At 40.1% G+C, this 20,211-nt stretch overlaps 1 protein-coding gene across 2 annotated transcripts; it reads left to right on the forward strand.

Annotated features, from left to right (window-relative positions):
* The first annotated feature begins 9,000 nt into the window (after nucleotides 1–9,000).
* LOC122942617 (proline-rich protein 9-like) lies at nucleotides 9,001–15,905 on the forward strand. 2 transcript variants are annotated; one of them, XM_044300314.1, is made up of 3 exons: nucleotides 9,001–9,415; nucleotides 14,760–14,798; nucleotides 15,762–15,905. In XM_044300314.1, exons 1-3 carry the CDS (start codon nucleotides 9,088–9,090, stop codon nucleotides 15,815–15,817), a joined length of 423 nt encoding a protein of 140 aa, XP_044156249.1. In that variant the 5' UTR covers nucleotides 9,001–9,087; the 3' UTR covers nucleotides 15,818–15,905. The 2 variants fall into 2 exon arrangements, with proteins under 2 accessions (XP_044156249.1, XP_044156250.1); XM_044300315.1 differs by lacking the exon at nucleotides 14,760–14,798.
* The last annotated feature ends 4,306 nt before the right edge of the window (nucleotides 15,906–20,211 follow it).

A 20,211-nucleotide genomic window follows, 5' to 3' on the forward strand; every position in this document is an offset into this window, starting at 1 on the left:
CAATTGCTCATTCTTGTATTTTGGAAATTTTACACTCTTTTAGAGTGTACTCTAATTTAAACAAAAAAAATTAAAACCAAAAACCTGTGTTGGCTAACTCGTCATCCTCCACCGCGGCTTCCACCGACACCACTACGTCTACCGCCTCCTCAAACTCCTACTCCATATGGAACTCCACCTCATAAATAATTTTTTATTTTTTATTTGTACGTATTTTATTTTATATCATTTTACTACTATGTCAGTTATATTTTCTGGTGAAATTCAGTAATTTTTGGGTGTATAGTACGACTACTATACTAAGTAGACAGTTTAAAAAAAAAATTGGCATTTACTTTTTTTCGGGTGAAATTCACCAATTTTTGGATGTGATGTACCACTGCTATACCTATGAAACACAGAGAAAGAATGCACCAAACAGATATAACACTGACTATACTGGCAAGACACAAATGAAGGTATTAAAAGCTGAGACTTTCGCCAATATATACCAGTGATGGATATATCGGAGCCCATCATGCACCACGTCACGGCTCTCAGCATGGCAAGGGGTCCTAACCGCTGCTCTAACTATGGTGTGAACACGGTCTGGGGGTGATATAATTCAGCTCGCAGCAAAGCTTCCCACAAACGCCCAGCATGAATGCTGCGGTTGTGCGATGTGAATGAAGCCAGGCTGCAAGCCACACCCACACCAGACCATGTGATGGAGGTTACCAGGTGCAAAGGAGTGTTTAAATGCCAGGTAAAGGCAGACACACTCAAATCTAGCAAAGCAGAAACCAAAAAACAATAAAATTTATTAGTGGCAATTTTGGAGGAGCTGCTCAACCCCTGACACAGTGGCGTGTCCTCAATTAGGGGGAGCAACCCGACCGCATGTGGACCGCGGTAATCGACTAACCCCAGCAAAATATGCATACAATGGAGGACGTCGACGCGGTCCACATGCACCACAAGAGCAAACTACACAGAATGTAGCAATCATATGAAACACAGAGAAAGAATGCACCAAACAGATATAACACTGACTATACTGGCAAGACACAAATGAAGGTATTAAAAGCTGAGACATTCGCCAATATATACCAGTGATGGATATATCGGAGCCCATCATGCACCACGTCACGGCTCTCAGCATGGCAAGGGGTCCTAACCGCTGCTCTAACTATGGTGTGAACACGGTCTGGGGGTGATATAATTCAGCTCGCAGCAAAGCTTCCCACAAACGCCCAGCATGAATGCTGCGGTTGTGCGATGTGAATGAAGCCAGGCTGCAAGCCACACCCACACCAGACCATGTGATGGAGGTTACCAGGTGCAAAGGAGTGTTTAAATGCCAGGTAAAGGCAGACACACTCAAATCTAGCAAAGCAGAAACCAAAAAACAAAAAAATTTATTAGTGGCAATTTTGGAGGAGCTGCTCAACCCCTGACACAGTGGCGTGTCCTCAATTAGGGGGAGCAACCCGACCGCATGTGGACCGCGGTAATCGACTAACCCCAGCAAAATATGCATACAATGGAGGACGTCGACGCGGTCCACATGCACCACAAGAGCAAACTACACAGAATGTAGCAATCATATGAAACACAGAGAAAGAATGCACCAAACAGATATAACACTGACTATACTGGCAAGACACAAATGAAGGTATTAAAAGCTGAGACATTCGCCAATATATACCAGTGATGGATATATCGGAGCCCATCATGCACCACGTCACGGCTCTCAGCATGGCAAGGGGTCCTAACCGCTGCTCTAACTATGGTGTGAACACGGTCTGGGGGTGATATAATTCAGCTCGCAGCAAAGCTTCCCACAAACGCCCAGCATGAATGCTGCGGTTGTGCGATGTGAATGAAGCCAGGCTGCAAGCCACACCCACACCAGACCATGTGATGGAGGTTACCAGGTGCAAAGGAGTGTTTAAATGCCAGGTAAAGGCAGACACACTCAAATCTAGCAAATCTGGTGCATGATGGGCTCCGATATATCCATCACTGGTATATATTGGCGAAAGTCTCAGCTTTTAATACCTTCATTTGTGTCTTGCCAGTATAGTCAGTGTTATATCTGTTTGGTGCATTCTTTCTCTGTGTTTCATATGATTGCTACATTCTGTGTAGTTTGCTCTTGTGGTGCATGTGGACCGCGTCGACGTCCTCCATTGTATGCATATTTTGCTGGGGTTAGTCGATTACCGCGGTCCACATGCGGTCGGGTTGCTCCCCCTAATTGAGGACACGCCACTGTGTCAGGGGTTGAGCAGCTCCTCCAAAATTGCCACTAATAAATTTTTTTGTTTTTTGGTTTCTGCTTTGCTAGATTTGAGTGTGTCTGCCTTTACCTGGCATTTAAACACTCCTTTGCACCTGGTAACCTCCATCACATGGTCTGGTGTGGGTGTGGCTTGCAGCCTGGCTTCATTCACATCGCACAACCGCAGCATTCATGCTGGGCGTTTGTGGGAAGCTTTGCTGCGAGCTGAATTATATCACCCCCAGACCGTGTTCACACCATAGTTAGAGCAGCGGTTAGGACCCCTTGCCATGCTGAGAGCCGTGACGTGGTGCATGATGGGCTCCGATATATCCATCACTGGTATATATTGGCGAAAGTCTCAGCTTTTAATACCTTCATTTGTGTCTTGCCAGTATAGTCAGTGTTATATCTGTTTGGTGCATTCTTTCTCTGTGTTTCATATGATTGCTACATTCTGTGTAGTTTGCTCTTGTGGTGCATGTGGACCGCGTCGACGTCCTCCATTGTATGCATATTTTGCTGGGGTTAGTCGATTACCGCGGTCCACATGCGGTCGGGTTGCTCCCCCTAATTGAGGACACGCCACTGTGTCAGGGGTTGAGCAGCTCCTCCAAAATTGCCACTAATAAATTTTTTTGTTTTTTGGTTTCTGCACTGCTATACCTAGTAGGCCGGTAAAAAAAAAATTTGTAATTTGCATTTTACGGTGAAATTCACCAATTTTTGTAAAACTACTATACCTAGTAGGCCGTTTAAAAAAATAACATAAAAATGGCAGTTACATTTCTGGAGAAATTCAGCTATTTTTTGGTGTGATGTACCACTGATATGTCTATTAGAGCAGTAAAAAAGAAATAAAAAATTGTCAGTTACATTTTAGGGTCAAATTCACCAATTTCTGGAAGTAATATACCCCTCCTCTACCTACTTGACAGCTTAATAAATTTCAATAATTTTTATTTTACATTTTCGGGTGACAATAAACAATTGTTTTCTGTCATAGACTCCTGCTCTACCAAGTAGACAGGTTAATACATTTCTGTAATTTTTGTTACATTCTGTTACATTCTTGGGTTGACATTATACAATTTTAGACGTGAATAAACCCATGCTCTGAATAGGTGACAGGGAATAACATTTCTGACATTTGCACTTCAATAATTTGTCCCACATTTCCGCTATACTCTTTTGGCCAACATTTGCGCCTCAAAAGCTTTTCCCTATTTTACGTTATTTTAAGTCATTTCCCTATCCAGATTTGTTTGCAGAGCACTTGCTATGCTCTTAACCATATGTTGACGACATTTGCAGACCTCTAGCCCTTTCCATGACATTTTTACAGCCATATTAGTGCTCAAAAGTTCAGGTCCCTATTGACTTCAATGGTGTTCGGGTGCGGGGTCAAGTTCGAGTCAAGTTCGGGTCCCGAACTTTTTGTCGAAGTTCGGCCGAACCCGTCGAACCCGAACATCCAGGTGTCCGCTCAACTATACTTAGCTACCCCCAACAGTGGCAAGACGAGTTCTATTCATGGGAATCACATGGAGGAGTGTCAAAATCCTCCAGAATCCAGGCTTCGTTCATTTTGACCAAATGATGCTCTGGCCACTAGTGGAGGACAACTTTGTCCGTGTGGGTGTCACTACTCCCCGTGCGGTGCTGAAAACCCTCTCTGAGATACTACTGGAGGCTGGGCATGAAGGAAGGGAGAGAGCCTGTTGTACCAGTTTGTGCCACTGTTCCAGTCTGCCTGCCCATAAATCCATAAGGTCAGGGAAATGGGTATGTTACAGAGACTTACAATAGTTTGTTCCCCCAATTTGCCCTGGTAGTGAGGGTCTAGAAGAATGGCTATCCAGTAATTATCAGACTGGTTGATGTCAGTGATATGCTTGGCACTGTGTAAGCAAGCAAGTCTAAACGTTGCCATTCTGGCCCGCGAGCCCCATGAGCCAGTTCTTTCCACCTCTGTTCTCCACTTAGACATTTGGGTGTCATGGCCAATGCCACCATCTTCATCATCATCCTCTTAGTCCTCCAACTCCCACTCCTCTTCCTCCTATTCAAGTGGCAGCATCTCCTCTTCTTCCTCCTCCCTCATGGGAGTTTCTTATTGTGGGTCCCCAACAGCTACAGGGTCGCCTGTTGCATGAATGTCAGCGTCTCGTCAAAAATATATATGAGTAATATGAGGCAAAACTGCAGCATGAATGAGATGAGCTGCTACTGCCCAACCTGAAAACAACATTGCTGAGGCAGTCTGGTGCATGACAGCTCACAGTTCACAGCTTTCCACTTCTTGTACAGATGTTCGAGCACGTGCAATGTTGAATTCCAGTGAACTGGAACGTTGCAGATTAAGTGGTGTAGCTGCTTACAATTCTGAAGCTGCAAATCCAGGAGAGGATCCTTCACCATGTGAGAATGGCTGGATAATTGCTAGCTTTTTGCGCAAGTCAGTGCATTTCTTTAAAAGGTGGCGTCACAGCCAGTGGGATGCTTGCTGCTTTATGTACTTGAGCAACTGCTCACCGGTGTGGCTACTGTCTCCTAGGCCGATCAGCTACAACATGGCATAGCAACGCTTGACTTGGCACATCTTATAGAAGAGAGAGGTAGTGTGAGCGATGCTGTCTCCTGCTGCCGTTGGGAATGGGACATGGAGGAGGAGGGAGAGGAGGCATATAAGTGCCTGCTGTGGGAGCCAGCCCCATGATATGGAGTGATGGGGTCAAAGGACCTGGCAATGTTGCTGGTGTGCTGCATCTCCACTGCCACAAAACACATTAACCCAGTGGACTGTAAAAGACATGTACTGTCCCTGTCCATACCATCTGCTCCGTTATAGAGGTCTTACAATGGAGCCAAGGACAAGGAGGAGTCTTAGCAGGAGAAGAAGAAGGTATTGATAAGAGATGAGCGAATTTTTAAAAAATTCGATTCGGATGGTTCACCAAATTTCCCCAAAAGATTTGATTTGATCCGAATTTATTTGTGACGAATCGCTTTACAGAACAGCTATTTCCCGGGTGCAGAGAACCTATATACATTGGTGTACAACACTGTCCATGCAGAAACATGCATAGGTAGTCCGCTGTTGTAGTGACAGCTACTTTTCATCTGTATGGCAGTTGTCACGAACCAGCGAGTGTGAACCTACTGTGTCACGTATCCTACCTCCTCTAAGGGCGTTGTCTAAGTGAACCCCTCGATTCTTCACAGTACTTCAGATGGTGGGGAATACTTTTCAGAGGGGAACACCAGGTCACTACATCTTGAGGAGGATAGGCACACAAGGCAGCTGGTCCAGGCAGACCAGGAGATACCTATGGTAGGCGCAGCACTATGAACTGCCTTTTGCGCTGTGGCATTAGAATAATTTTGATATCTCTGACTTTTTAGTCTAATTAGACTGTCTATTACTCTGTAATTCCTCTAGCGCCGTTCTATGGAAACAGTAGGTTTAAATAGCACACCAAATGCTTGTAATAACTTCTTTTTTAACTTCAACTTTTCTTCATATATAACACTACCACCTCTGCAGTAGATAGTCCATGTACAAAACATGTGTTGAAAAGATATCACAAAATGGCGGTATGCATAAGATGGTGGTTTAACTGTTCAATCTTGTCATTCAACATAAAATGGTGGATATATTTCTCTCTTCAGTATCTGTTCTCTCACTTTCCTCAAGTTATTTAAGCACTTTATGACCTCTCTGAGAGGTATATCTGAGGTCTAACTAATAGTTCTGCTTGCTCAACTTGGTTTGCAGTATGCAATTGCTTATGATCTGGTATGAGCAGTTCGCAGCTTGTATGCAATTTGTATGGAATCTGGTTTGTATGCTTTCAATTTGTATTTGCAATTGTATGGTTGCAATTGAATTTGGTAGAACTGTAAGTAAACACACATATAACTGGTTCAGTATACAGTTCTAATCACAATACTAACAATATGAACATTATATAATGGTTTTATCTACCTATTTTGGCCTCTTGTTCCCATAGAACTCAGCTCTCAGTGGAGTAAATGTCTCTTCAGCTCCTGTCTCTGGTGAATAATGATTCTAGCAGCAGGAGCTGGAGGAATTCCCAGAAAGGCTGTGTGTGAGGCTGGCTGTGATTGGTGAAAACTTTTGCCGTGTGAGAAGCTGGCTGTGATTGGTCTAGACTTCTGCCCAGCAACAACAGATAAATAGTTTACTTTCTGTTTGCTACTGTGAAAAATAGATTGTGGTCGCGCTGCCCAATGCACAGGAGTCCATCCAGCCAGAGATATATTGGGTTATCAAGCTTCTCACAATGCAGCCACACAATGAATCCAGGGATTGATACACCAATTGGCATCCAAAAACCGCTGTAATGAAATTGTGGTGCACAATAGTGAAGTTCCGACAGGATGGTTTCCCAAAAGTATTTATTATACTTACAAAATCGTATATGTGAAAAGGCATAAAACATATAATAGTTCCTTCCTACTGTGTCACTGAGCTTACCTTAAATTACCAAATGAATCTTAAAGGCATATTATCTTTTTCTGCTTCTGTGAACACAAAATATAACAGTTATATGGCATCCAAAACATGATGTCACAGTAAATAACTATGCTTTTGTCTTTAACACATAAATATAGGAACTGTATTAAGGCTATAGGCAGGTCTAGCTGTATACACATACAAGGTATACTAGCAACCTAGGACAGGTCTTTGTTGGCCAGCTACACTCCCACAAAAATTACCTATAATTCTATGTTCTTAGTGGTAGGACTTGAAAATGAATTTGAGGAATTTTCCATCAGGTTCTCACCTCTCAAGTGTCTATTATCACCCTCAAGTAGAACAACTAACTTCTGTATAGGACGTTCCAACTTGAGTGGAGTAGTGAGACGTTTTCCTTTTTGTCAAGTTTTGAGCCTCCTATTTGTAACAACACTCTTCTTACTAGTTTGTCTTCATCCTTTTGAACTTCTAGAACTTTGGCCAATTTCCATTGACTTTTACTAACACTATATCACCAACTTGGATATTTCTTCAGGGTGTTTTCCATTTACTTCTTAGCATAAGATTGGCTAAGTACTGTTTCCTCCATCTAGTCCCAAACTGTTCTGATAGATATTGAACTCTTCATCATCTCCTTCTGGCATATAAATCCTCTTTGGTGAACTTGCCAAGCGGTGGCTGTATGTAATCAGACTTAAGGTGAAGTAGATGGTTGGGAATTAAAGGGTCCAAACTTGTTGGGTCGTTGATATTATCAACTGTAAGTGAACAATTGATAACAATAGACATTATTTCACAGAATAGGGTCCTAAGTGAAGCATCATCTTTTCTTCCTGCGTTCTTTTTCAAACACTAAACTTAACACATTTCTGATTTGTCTTTCCCAAACTCCTCATGTATGGCTTGCATGTGGAGTATTCATTTGAAAATTACACTGTTTCTCTAACAAATACTCAGTTACTTTTTCTTTATCAATCTCTTTTAGATCTTTCTTCAATTCATTCTTTGCTCCGACAAAATTAGATCATTGGTCAGATCTAAGCTCTCTGACGGTACCTCTAATGGCTATGAAACATCTTAAGGCATTGAGAAATGCATCAGTAGACATATCTTTTAACATTTCCAGGTAAATTGCTCTGGAACTCAGACATGTAAATATTAGTTTATATCTCTTGTACTCCTTGCGGTTCTGTTTGGTGATGAATGGGCCAAAACAATCTATTCCACTATAAATAAATGGTGATGGGTGTACATGATCTGCCAGTAAATCTGCCAGTAAATCTGCCAATCTTCGTTCTTCTGTAGGTCTAAGTGCCTTTCTGCAGACTACACATTTACTTATATACTTTGCCATAACTTTGCTTCCTTTCATAACCCAGTAACCACCTTCTCTCAGACAGCTTTGGGTAAAGCTTCTTCCTTGATGCAAGGATATGTTGTGGTAGTTATCAATAATCAATCTTGTGAAGATCAGATTTTTCAGTAGAATTGCTGGATGCTTCAATCTGCTAGGTAATGATGCATTTTCCAGTCTCCCTCCCACCTTCAGTATACATCCTTCAGAACAAGATTAAGCTTGTACAATAGGTGGTTGTTTGGAAGCCTTTTAGGTTTCTCTCTAAATCTCTTTATCTTCAAGTCTTCACTGTGGAATCTCTGTGGAATGAGTCTTATGACTGTTTCTCTAGCTTTCATTTTTTCTTCTACATTCAATTCCTTTTTTCTGATTCCCTTCGCCAAACGTTGAATTTGAGCTACTACATTTATGCAACTGTCCATTTTGATATAATTTGATAATTTCAGTGATTTGTTGTCTTTAATACATATGTTTTGAAACACAAAACTGATACTAATGACAGACCTTGTTTATTTTTAATTAGCTTAGGATGGAATGTGCTATATGTGTCAGCAAAATACAATCACATCTCCCTAACCTATTATTTATCTAGTCTCTTCCTTCATTTACTCACCCTAAAACTGGATCTTATTCATACAGCATTCCGGCACATTATTCAACAGGTGTATTCAAAATACCAGGATTTCTAAATCATTAGCCATAAAAGCACATTATTCTAGGATGTATATGACATGAGCTGTTTTCTTAGAAACACCCAACTACAAGGATATAATTATATGACAATAAACATTCTCTTAGTAATATCCTGATTTTCCATCTTGTAAAACTAAAAGCGGTTTTGTTTACGCATGCCACACAGCATACCAAATTGTGTATATAAAAGGAAACTTTGCAAAGGATCCCTACAATCAACTGCAAATCTTCCTATCTTGTGCTGTCCTAGGCAAAGATCACAAAGCAAAAATGTCTGGAGTTAAAGGAGGACATCAGAAAGCCCAATGCAAGGACCCGTGCCAGAAGCAGACAATCTGCCAGGATCCATGCCAGAAGCAGACCATCTGCCAGGATCCATGCCAGAAGCAGACTATCTACCAGGATCCATGCCAGAAGCAGACCATCTGCCAGGATCCATGCCAGAAGCAGACTATCTACCAGGATCCATGCCAGAAGCAGACTATCTACCAGGATCCATGCCAGAAGCAGACCATCTGCCAGGATCCATGCCAGAAGCAGACTATCTACCAGGATCCATGCCAGAAGCAGACCATCTGCCAAGACTCATGCCAAGATCGTAAGTAATACCAATATAAATTGAAGTACTAATTTAAAGACAAGAATCATAGTAGAGTCTTCTTGTAGCTTATGAAAATATAGAAGGCTACATAAATCTGGACATTTAAGCGCATAAATGGTGAATCTTTTTATTTAGGACTCATGCACATGAATGTATTTTGCGTCTGTGTCCATTCATTTTTTTTTTGCGGTTTATATGCAGAACCATTCCCTTCAGTGGGGCTGCAAAAAATTGAAAAACTCCATTTGCATTCCATATTTCCACATGTCTGTTCCACAAAAAAAGTCCTATTATTGTCCACATTATGGATGAAGAGAGGACTGTTCTATTATGGACCACTGTCATATTACAATTTCCTCTATTTGAATGGGTTTACAAGACTTTTTAACTGATGATTTATTCTCTGGAGGACTGTGGCCTTCTCAAACAGCTGATCCGCAGGGGTCCTGGGAATTGGACTCCTATTAATCAGAAACTGATGACAGCACATTTATGTCCATGTATCGAGCTGGTTATGATATTCTACTAACAAAAGGCAACTTAATGCCTCAGTATATATGGGAAGGATTTATCACGCTCTACACTCCAAAATTATGGCTGTAAAAAAAAAATAATAAATAGGTTAATTTTTTAGGGTTTTTTGCCCAAAAAGTTTTGCATTTTTCACCACTCACTCTAATTTTGAAAAGTGGGTGTGAATGTAGGTGTGCTTAGCTATGTTAGTTAGTTTTCTTACAGATTTATCTCTGCAAATTTTAAGTCACAAATTCCAGTTGAGCATGGCATAAAAATCTGGGTAGCTTTTCTAGACAAAAGTTTAAAGATGAGTCAAATTTAACAGATAATTTACAACTTTTAATACATTTAACAAAGTATGATGTACCAAAATAAAGCAAAACACACAATTCACTATTTCTTGTCACCTTGTCCCACTCCCTGAAAAAAAATTAATAACAGTGATCAAAATGTTGTATGCTCAAGACCCAAATATAAAAAAGTTAGGGCTGTCAGAAATTGGTGATGCAAATAATATTTTTTTTAAAAAGGTTTTTATTTCTTTAAATGTAGTAAAAAATATATTGAGCTGCAGAATAGGGACATCATGTAATTTGTTTTACACAGTTAACCCCGTAATATCAAAACCCAAAATATCTTGGTGGAAGTGTGTTTTTTTTTTTCAAGCTAACCACACAAATAATTCCCCCCCCCCCCCGTTTTACAGTATTAGGCCTCATGCACAGGTTGTGTGCACCCGTGGCCGTTGTTCCATTTTCCGTGATTTTCTGCGGATCCATTGACTTTCAATGGGTCCGTTGAAAACTCGGAAAATGCACCGTTTGTCATCCGCCTCCGTGATCCGTGTATCCTGTCCTATTTTTTTTTACAAACAACGGTTCACGGACCCATTCAAGTCAATGGGTCTGTGAAAAAACACGGATGCACACAAGATTGGCAAAACTCAGATCCGACAGTATATTCTAACACAGAGTCATTCCCATAGTGATGGGGACGCTTCTAGTTAGAATATACTACGAACTGTGTACATGACTGCCCCCTGCTGCCTGGCAGCACCCGGTCTCTTACAAGGGGCTGTGATCCGTACAATTAACCCCTCAGGGCACCTTAATTGTGCGGATCACAGCCCCCTGTAAGAGATCGGGTGCTGCCAGGCAGCAGGGAGCAGTCATGTACACAGTTTGTAGTATATTCTAACTAGAAGCGTCCCCATCACCATGGGAACGCCTCTGTGTTAGAATATACTGTCGGATATAAGTTTTCACAATGTAACTCAAATCCGATGGTATATTCTAACATAGAGGCGTTCCCATGGTGATGGGGACGCTTCAAGGTAAAATATACCATCGGATTGGAGAAAACTCTGATCCGATGGTATAAAAGGGACTCCTGACTTTACATTGAAAGTCAATGGGGACGGATCCGTTTGCAATAGCACCATAATGTGTTTGGCTCCGCACGGCCAGGCGGACACCAAAACGACTTTTTTTTCATGTCCGTGGATCCTCCAAAAATCAAGGAAGACCCACGGACGAAAAAACGGTCACGGATCACGGACCAACGGAACCCCCTTTTGCAGACCGTGAAAAAATACTGTAGTGTGCATGAGGCCTAAGACATGATAAACTAAAGGGAAAACCAAAACGGGGCCCAGTACTTAAGGGGTTAATTATGGGAAACAATGTGAAAAGATACTATATTCTATTAGAAGTAGCTATTCGGTTATTTAACACGTTAAGGACCCTTGACGAGAATGCTCGTCTTAAAGGGCCGGTACTAAGTGCCCCAGGACGAGCGTTCTCGTACGGTAACGCAATCAGCGGCAGAGATCTTGCTGTTAACAGCGTTAACGGCGATGCCGGTGGATTAACCCCTCACATGCTGCGGTCAGTACTGACCGTGGCATATGGGAGGTTTGCGCTCCATCACCTCATCCATCGGGTCCCCGCGCTTCTGTGGCAGAGACTCGAAGGTTTCCATTGCAGCCCCAAGCCATTCAAACGATTGGGGCCCGGCATGTAAGGAGGCCTAAGAGGCCTAGCCCCCAGGCTGGGTCTCCTAGGCAACTGTTAGCTTCTTACAGTGTAAGATACTAACAGTTCAATACAGCACAATATAGATGGATTGTGCTGCATTGAAACAGGGATAAGACCCAGTAATGTTGTCCCAGAGTAGGACAAAAAATAAAGTGAAAACATTTTAAAAAAAAAGTTATTTTCTTTTAAAACAGCATCCTTTTCCCCAATTTTTTCCAAATAAATAAAAAAAATAGGGAAAAAAAGAAAGGTAGACATATTAGGTATAGCCGCGTCCGTATCGACCAGCTCTATAAAAATATTACATGATCTAACCCCTCAGGTAAACACCGTCAGTTTTTTTAAATTCAAAACTGTGTTAAAAAAAGCAATTTTTTGGTCACCTTACATCACTAAAAGTGTAAAAATAGTACCAATATAACCGTCAGCTCATCCCACAAAAAATGAGTCCCTACCTAAGACAATCACCCAAAAAATAAAAATAAACTATGGCTCAGAATATGGAGACACTAAAACATAATTTATTTATTTATTTTTATGCTGTTATTGTGTAAAACTTAAGTAAATAAAAAAGTATACATATTAGGTATCGCCGCGTCTGTAAGAACCTGCTCTATAAAAATATCACATGACCTAACCCCTCAGGTGAACACGGTAATATTTTTTTATAAAACGGTATAAAAAAAAGCAATTTTTGGTCACCTCACATCACAAAAAGTGTAATAGCAAGCGATCAAAAAGTCATATGCACCCCAAAATAGTTCCAAAGTTCCAATCAAACCGACATCTCATCCCGCAAAAATGGTACCCTACCTAAGATAATTGCCCAAATGCTGAAAAAACTATGTCTCTCAGAAAATGGAGACACTAAAATATGATTTTATTTTTGTTTCAAAAATTATATTATTGTGTAAAACTTAAAGAAATAAAAAATAGTATACATATTAGGTATTGCCACATCCGTAATGAACGGATCTATAAAAATATCAGATGACCTAACCCCTCAGGTGAATACCGTAAAAAAAAATGGTGTAAAAAAAGCTATTTTTTTTCACCTTACATCACAAAAAGTGTAATAGAAAGCGATCAAACCGTCAAATCATACCCTACCTAACATAATTGCCCAAAAACTGAAAAAACTATGGCTCTCAGACTACAGAGACACTAAAACATGATTTTTTTTTGTTTCAAAAATGAAATCATTGTGTAAAACTTACATAAATAAAAAAAAAGTGGAAATATTAGGTATCGCTGCGTCTGTAATAACCTGCTCTATAAAAATATCACATGACCTAACCCTTCAGGTGAATACCGTAAAAAAATATATAATACAGTGTAAAAAAAAGCATTTTTTGTCACCTTACATCACAAAAAGTGTAATAGCAAGCGATCAAAAAGTCATACGCACCACAAAATAGTTCCAATCAAACCATCATCTTATCCCTAAAAAAAGTAGCCCCTACACAAGACAGTCACCCAAAAAATAAATAAAACTACTGCTTTTAGAATGTGGAAACAATAAAAAAATCAAATTTTTTTTCAAAAATGCTTTGTTATTAGTCATATTTGGTATTGTCACGCCCATGACAACCTGCTCTTTAAAATACCACATAATCTAACCTGTCAGATGTATGATGTAAATAACAAAAAAATAAAAACAGCTATTTCTTGTTACCTTGCCTCACAAAAAGTGTAATATAGAGCAACCAAAAATCATATGTACCCTAAAATAGTACCAATATAACCTTATCCTGTAGTTTCCAAAATGGGGTCACATTTTTTGCAGTTTCTACTCTAGGCGTGCTTCAGGGGGGCTTCAGTTTCTTTCTTTCTGCGCCCTGCAGTGTGCCATTGCAGCAGTTTATGGCCACATATGGGGTGTTTCTGTAAACTACAGAATCAGGGCCATGAATATTGAGTTTTGTTTGGCTGTTAACCCTTGCTTTGTAACTGGAAAAAATGGATTCAAATGGAAAATCTGCCAAACAAGTGTATTTTTTATCTCTATTTTTCATAAATTCTTGCGGAACACCTAAAAGGTTAACAAAGTTAGTAAAATCAGTTTTCAATACCTTGAGGGTGTAGTTTGTAAAATGGGGTCATTCTATTATGTATGCCTCACAAAGTGACTAAGTTCTGACCTGAACTGGTCCTGAAAAAGTGGGTTTTAGAAGATGTGCTTCTAAAATTCTAAGCCTTCTACCGTCCCCAAAAAATAAAATGGCATTTACAAAATGATCCAAACATGAAGTAGACATATGGGGAATGTAAAGTAATAACTATTTTTGGAGGTATCTATTATAAAAGTAGAGAAATAGAAATTTGGAAATTTGCTAATTTTTCCAAATTTTTGTTAAATATGCCTTGTTAACCCCTTAAGGATCCTGCCATATTTCACCTTAAGGACCCAGCCATTTTTTTGCAAATGTGACATGTGTCACTTTATGTGCTGATGACGTTAAAACACTTTTACTTATCCAGGACATTCTGAGATTCTTTTCTCGTCATATATTGAACTTCATGACAGTGGTAAAATTGAGTCAAAAAAGTAATTTTTATTAAAAAATATATATATATTTTTTTTAACTCAAATTTACCACTGTCATGAAGTACAATATATGACGAGAAAAGAATCTCAGAATGTCCTGGATAAGTAAAAGCGTTTTAAAGTCATCACCACATAAAGTGACACATGTCAGATTTGCAAAAAATGTGAAAAATGGCAGGGTCCTTAAGGGGTTAACAAGGCATATTACATAACAGCTACTGACATGTATTGTTTATTTCAGCCTGCAAGCCTATACAGCAGTGCCAAGGATACCAAAAAGGTATGTACACTATAGATCATATTTTAATTTATATAAAATGATTAATTCTACTCTAAAAGGTGATATTTTACTGAGAAAATGTTTTATTTCAGGATGTTTCCGTTATGTTGATTTTACTATTTGTACTATATATATAAAAAAACAAATACTACAGCAGTTATTCATAGGATAAGATTAGCATGTGTATTATAATTGTAAAACAGTTCTAAGCTCAAATGTTTTAAGAATTTAAATCTTAGTTTTTAAAACTACCCATTTAGTTAATTCTACTACATAGTCTTCAACATTTGTGCTTAACAAGATATCTATTTTATTTTGTAATGTTGGTGTATTACTTTATACGTCTGTATAGAGTCAGAGCGAATTCTTTGATTTAGGACTACAGCATGTTAACAATTCAAGCTTAGCTTTATAATATCTTTTTTAATATTTTTAATTAACTCTTTTTGAGAAACTTAGTAAAATGCTGAGTTTCTGTTCAAAGATAAAACATGTCCTATTATTGCCCGCAAATCACGTTCCGTGGCTCCATTCAAGTTAATGGGTCCGGAAAAAAAAAACGGAACACATACAGAATATACTCCATATGTCTTCCATATCCGTTCTGTTTTTGCAGAGCCATCTATTGAAAATGTTATGCCCAGTCCTAATTTTTTCTATGTAATTACTTTACGGAAAAACAGAATGGAACCGGAAACACTAGCAAAAAACTGAAAAATGGATCCTTTGAAAAATGGCCCACAAAACACTGAAAAAGCCATACGGTCATGTGAACAACCCCGAAACTAGAGCAGCCAAAGAAAACCCACTTAAACACAGAATCCATCCATTCTCTATACTTAATTAACGTCCTGGTTGAAATAAAATATGAACACTTATAGTTGTTTTATATCACTACAATTAAAACAGTGTATAGGAATGGAGTAGATAAAAAGTAATATAAATGTTTATTTTCCTTGACAGATCCTTGCAACCCCTGTGTTCCTGATCCTTGCCAGTCTCAAGGAAAATATTACTGAAAGGACAAATCTGAAGCCATGGAAGAAGCAATTTTGCCTTTGATGCTAATAAGAACTTAAATGCCTTAAATTATAAATGTAACTGAAATATTTTGCTTGCTTATCAATAAAAGTTTTCTGTTGCAAAATGTTTTCTCAGTTTTTTTTTTTTTTAAATCATGTTTCATAAAGACAATACCTTTTCATATTCCTTGGCAGAGCAAATTGATGTTAAAGGGAGGGGTCCCGAACTCCATAAGAGCACATTGCATTCTGGTGAACTTGAACTGTTCATGTATTATATTGGTGGCCATTAGAGATGAGCAAATTGACTAGTTCATCAGAGTCCTTAAGCAGCAAGTGACAGTCCTCACTCATGAGGCTCTCCCCTACCACTTGATTCACAGGATCGCGACCATCTAACATATTCTAGAAAAATATACTAAAATTGTGGCTACAGAAAAATTCCATGATTAAAAAATGGAATAACGGTGATCAAAAATACATATTTACCACAAAAATGGTACCAATAAAAACTACAGTTCATATTGTCAAAAACAAAGCCCTCACACAGCTCTGAAAACTGAAATATAAAAAAGTTATTTCTGTCAGAAAATAGCAATGCAAAGAAACGTTAGATTTTTTGCAAAGGTTTTTATTTATTTTTTAAGTAGTAAAACTAAAAAATCTAGACAAGTTTGGTATTGCTAGATTCATATTAAGCCTCAGAATCATGTCCTCATATCATTTTTAGTGCACAGTGAATGCCGGGATGTTAAAACCCAAAAACATTGGTAGAATTATGTTTTTTTTTCAATTTAACCTCACAAAGAATATATTTCCTGTTTTCCAATAAAAGACATGTTAAATTAAATGGTACCATTAAAATAGACATCTGGTCCCATAAAAAATAAGCCCACATATGGCTATGCAAATGGAAAAATAAAAAGTTATAGCTATTGGAACGTGGGGTGAAAAAAACAAAAATGGTCCCGGTACTTAAGGGGTTAAACACACAGTGTTATGAGATAAAAAAATAAATTTAAAAGTGGCTTTAGGGAACATGATGGTTGGCAATTGGCATTAATGGCATAATGCAATTAGCTGCATGCAGCCATACAGAATGTGATGGTAGTTAGACAGGCAGACAGACAGCAACAGTAGCAAGATGGGGAACTGTAAGCAATGTGAAGTGTATTCATTGTAATCAGCCTGAGCTGTGATAAAATGTTGAGATTGATTCAGTAATGACATATGCATGTTGCTTAATGAATTTTTATTTTTATTTTATTCATATATAAAAACATTCTTTTATTTTTACACTTATTTTTATAGTTCCAATAGGGAACTATAACAAGCAATTATTGGATTGCTTTTCTCATAGACTTAATGAACATTTTATTGTATGCCATCTTCTCCCTGCTTCACTGTTTTCTGATTTCTGGCGCTCCCCCCTCAGGACACATGTTGCGCTGCTAGCTGTAAAAGGAGCTGTTAAAGTTTGGCAATAGGCTCCTGCACAGCCAGCAGCGCTGATATGTGTAGGAGCGTGTTGTCAAGGAAGGAAACTTGGGGGCAAAGGGGGCCACAACTCTGTAAGGTGGCACAAAAGTGTGCATAACTACACTGAGAGGGAACATATCTGCACATATCTGGCCATAACTACAATGAGGGGGCAGTGGGAACAACTACTGTGGGGGGCAAAAAGGTGGGCATAATTTCTGCGAGGGAGAAAAAATATGGGCATATCTACTGTGAGGGGCACAAAGGTAGGCATAACTACTGTGAAGAGTCACAAAGGTGGGTATAACTAAAATGATACGCAACTGACAATACTAGCTAATTTCTCAGGCCGATGTTAAAAGCTGAGGACTTTGCCAATATCTTCCAGTCAGGAACATATCGGAGCCCCTCATGCACCACGTCATGGTGTCTCAGCAAGCATGGGGTTCTACCACTCAACTGCCCTAAGTGTGTGAACAGGGTCTGAACCAACTTACAGCCAGACTCTCACATGCCTCCATAGTGGTATCACTAATGCACTGAGGTAGAAAAAAGCTGTGAGCCACACCCACAACAGACCATGTGACACAGAAGCTACCAGGTGCAAAAGAATGTTACCAACAAAATAAAGTGGCACATTCCATACACATAAGGACAAAAAACCACTGAAAAAAGTGGCTTAAACAGGTTAAAAAGGCTCAAAACCCAGACACTGTAGCGTGTCTATAACCGGGGGAGCAATTCCTCTGCATGCGGTTCGCAGACAATGCCAATCCCCAGCAAAAAATGCGTACAATGGAGGATGCCGGGTGGACCGCATGCACCACAAGAACATCTTACAGAAAATGATACATTGTGCAGGTGAAAAAATATACATACACAAATCACTGCAAAAAAATGCACCAAAATGATACGCCACTGACAATACTAGCTAATTCCTCAGGCCGATGTTAAAAGCTGAGAACTTTGCCAATATCTTCCAGTCAGGAACAAATCGGAGCCCCTCATAATTACTGTGAAGGGTCTCAAATATGGGTATAACTACTGTGAAGGGGCACAATGATGGGATAACTACTGTGACAAGCACAAAGGTGGCATTACTACTGTGAAGAGGCACGAAGATGGGCATAACTACTGTGACAGGCACAAAGGTTGGCATAACTACAGTGAGGGGCCGCAAGGAGGACATAACTACAGTGAAGGGTCCACAATGTGGGCATAACTACTGTGAGAAGGGCACATTTTGGGCATTTATGCTGTAAAGGAGGCACAATGTGGGTATTAGTACTGTGTGGTAGCACTAAGGGAAAATCCCTAGATTACCTGGTTTTACATTGGGATGGCTCCGTCTTACAGGGCCAGCACAGTGCCCCCTGATAGGTACTTCCCAGGTACAGTCACCATCCCGCCCTGATATGATTATTCTTTTCTCTCTATCACCACAGGGACCCTTTTCCGGATCCAGAGGAAATTGCACCAATGCCAGTGATACCTTGAATGAGGTAGGACCAGTTGGGTCTTTTGTTTATTGCAAGGAGTATAGGTGCCCACATGTACACTATGATAGATGTTATTTGGTGGGTGAGTATAGTTATGCATTGGGCAGAGTTAGAGCAGTGGCTTAACTACCCCCTCTTTATGTAAATTTCAGTTGTGGGGGAAGGCGGAGGGGGACGCAAATCTATTTCCTTGTGCCGGGTGCAGAAAAACTTAGCTACATCTCTGGTTAGGCAGACAGACATCAACAGTGGAAAGATGATATCTATTTATGGGAATCACATGAAGGAGTGTGAAAATCCTCCAGAATCCAGGCTTGGTTCATTTTGACAAAAATTATGTTCTGACACTAGTGGAGGACAACTTGGTCTGTGTGGGTGTCACCACTCCCCGTGCGGTGCTGAAAACCCTCTCTAAGATGCTACTGGAGCCTGGGCATGAAGGAAGATAGAGAGCGTGCTGTACCAGTTTGGTCCACTGTTCCAGTCTGCCTACCCAGAAATCCATAAAGTTTGGGAAATGGGTATGTGACTAAGACTTGCAATAGTTTAGGTAGAGCTGAACCTTGGCGTTGAAGCGGGAGCTGTTGGCTAGCTGAATGACCTCAGTCTGGTGTGGCACATGAAAAAACTGTTCCATCATGTTGAGGAGACTGCAATGGCTGCTGTTGCTGATACTGCTGCTGCACCTTCTGCTGCTCTTGATGGTGGGAAGGGGGTAACTCTGCCAGGTGTGGAGAGGGGCTTCCCTTTCAGACACACTGGCATCAGGCGTCTGCTAACCAGAAGCTTCAAAAAGCTGCATGTACAGAGTTTCCAAGTAATAATGTAATTTGTCCCCCTTTTCTCATCAAAAATACATAAGAGTAATATGAGGGAAAACTGCAGCATGAATGAGATGAGCTGCTACTGCCCAACCTGGAAACAACACTGCTGAGGCAGTCTGGTGCATGACAAACCCGTTCACTGCATTTCACTTCTTGTACAGATGCTTGAGCACTTGCAATGTTGAATTCCAGTAAACTGGAACGCTGTAGATTAAGTGGTGTAGCTGCATACAATTCCGATGCTGCAAATCCAGGAGAGGATCCTTCACCATGTGAGAATGGCTGGACAATTGCTAGCTTTTTGCGCAAGTCAGTGCATTTCTTTAAAAGGCGGCATCACAGCCAGCGTCATGTTTGCTGCTTTATGTAATTGAGCAACTGCTCGACAGTGTGGCTACTCTCTCCCAGATCAATTGGCTAAAACATGTCATGGCAACGCTTGACTTGGCACACCTTATAGGAAATAGAGGTAGTGTGAGCGATGCTGTCCCCTGCTGCTGTTGGGGATGGGACATGGAGGAGGAGGGAGAGGAGGCATATGAGTGCCTGCTGTGGGAGCCAGCCCCATTATATGGTGGGATGGGGTCAA

This window comes from Bufo gargarizans, chromosome 6, assembly GCF_014858855.1.
Source record: "Bufo gargarizans isolate SCDJY-AF-19 chromosome 6, ASM1485885v1, whole genome shotgun sequence".
Classification (NCBI taxonomy): domain Eukaryota; kingdom Metazoa; phylum Chordata; class Amphibia; order Anura; family Bufonidae; genus Bufo; species Bufo gargarizans.

Coding starts and splice junctions, on each gene's coding strand:
- LOC122942617 (XM_044300314.1), top strand. CDS start 9,088: ATGTCTGGAGTTAAAGGAGGACATCAGAAAGCCCAATGCAAGGACCCG. Junction 9,416..14,759: donor CCAAGACTCATGCCAAGATC/GTAAGTAATACC, acceptor TGTTTATTTCAG/CCTGCAAGCCTATACAGCAG. Junction 14,799..15,761: donor GTGCCAAGGATACCAAAAAG/GTATGTACACTA, acceptor TTTCCTTGACAG/ATCCTTGCAACCCCTGTGTT.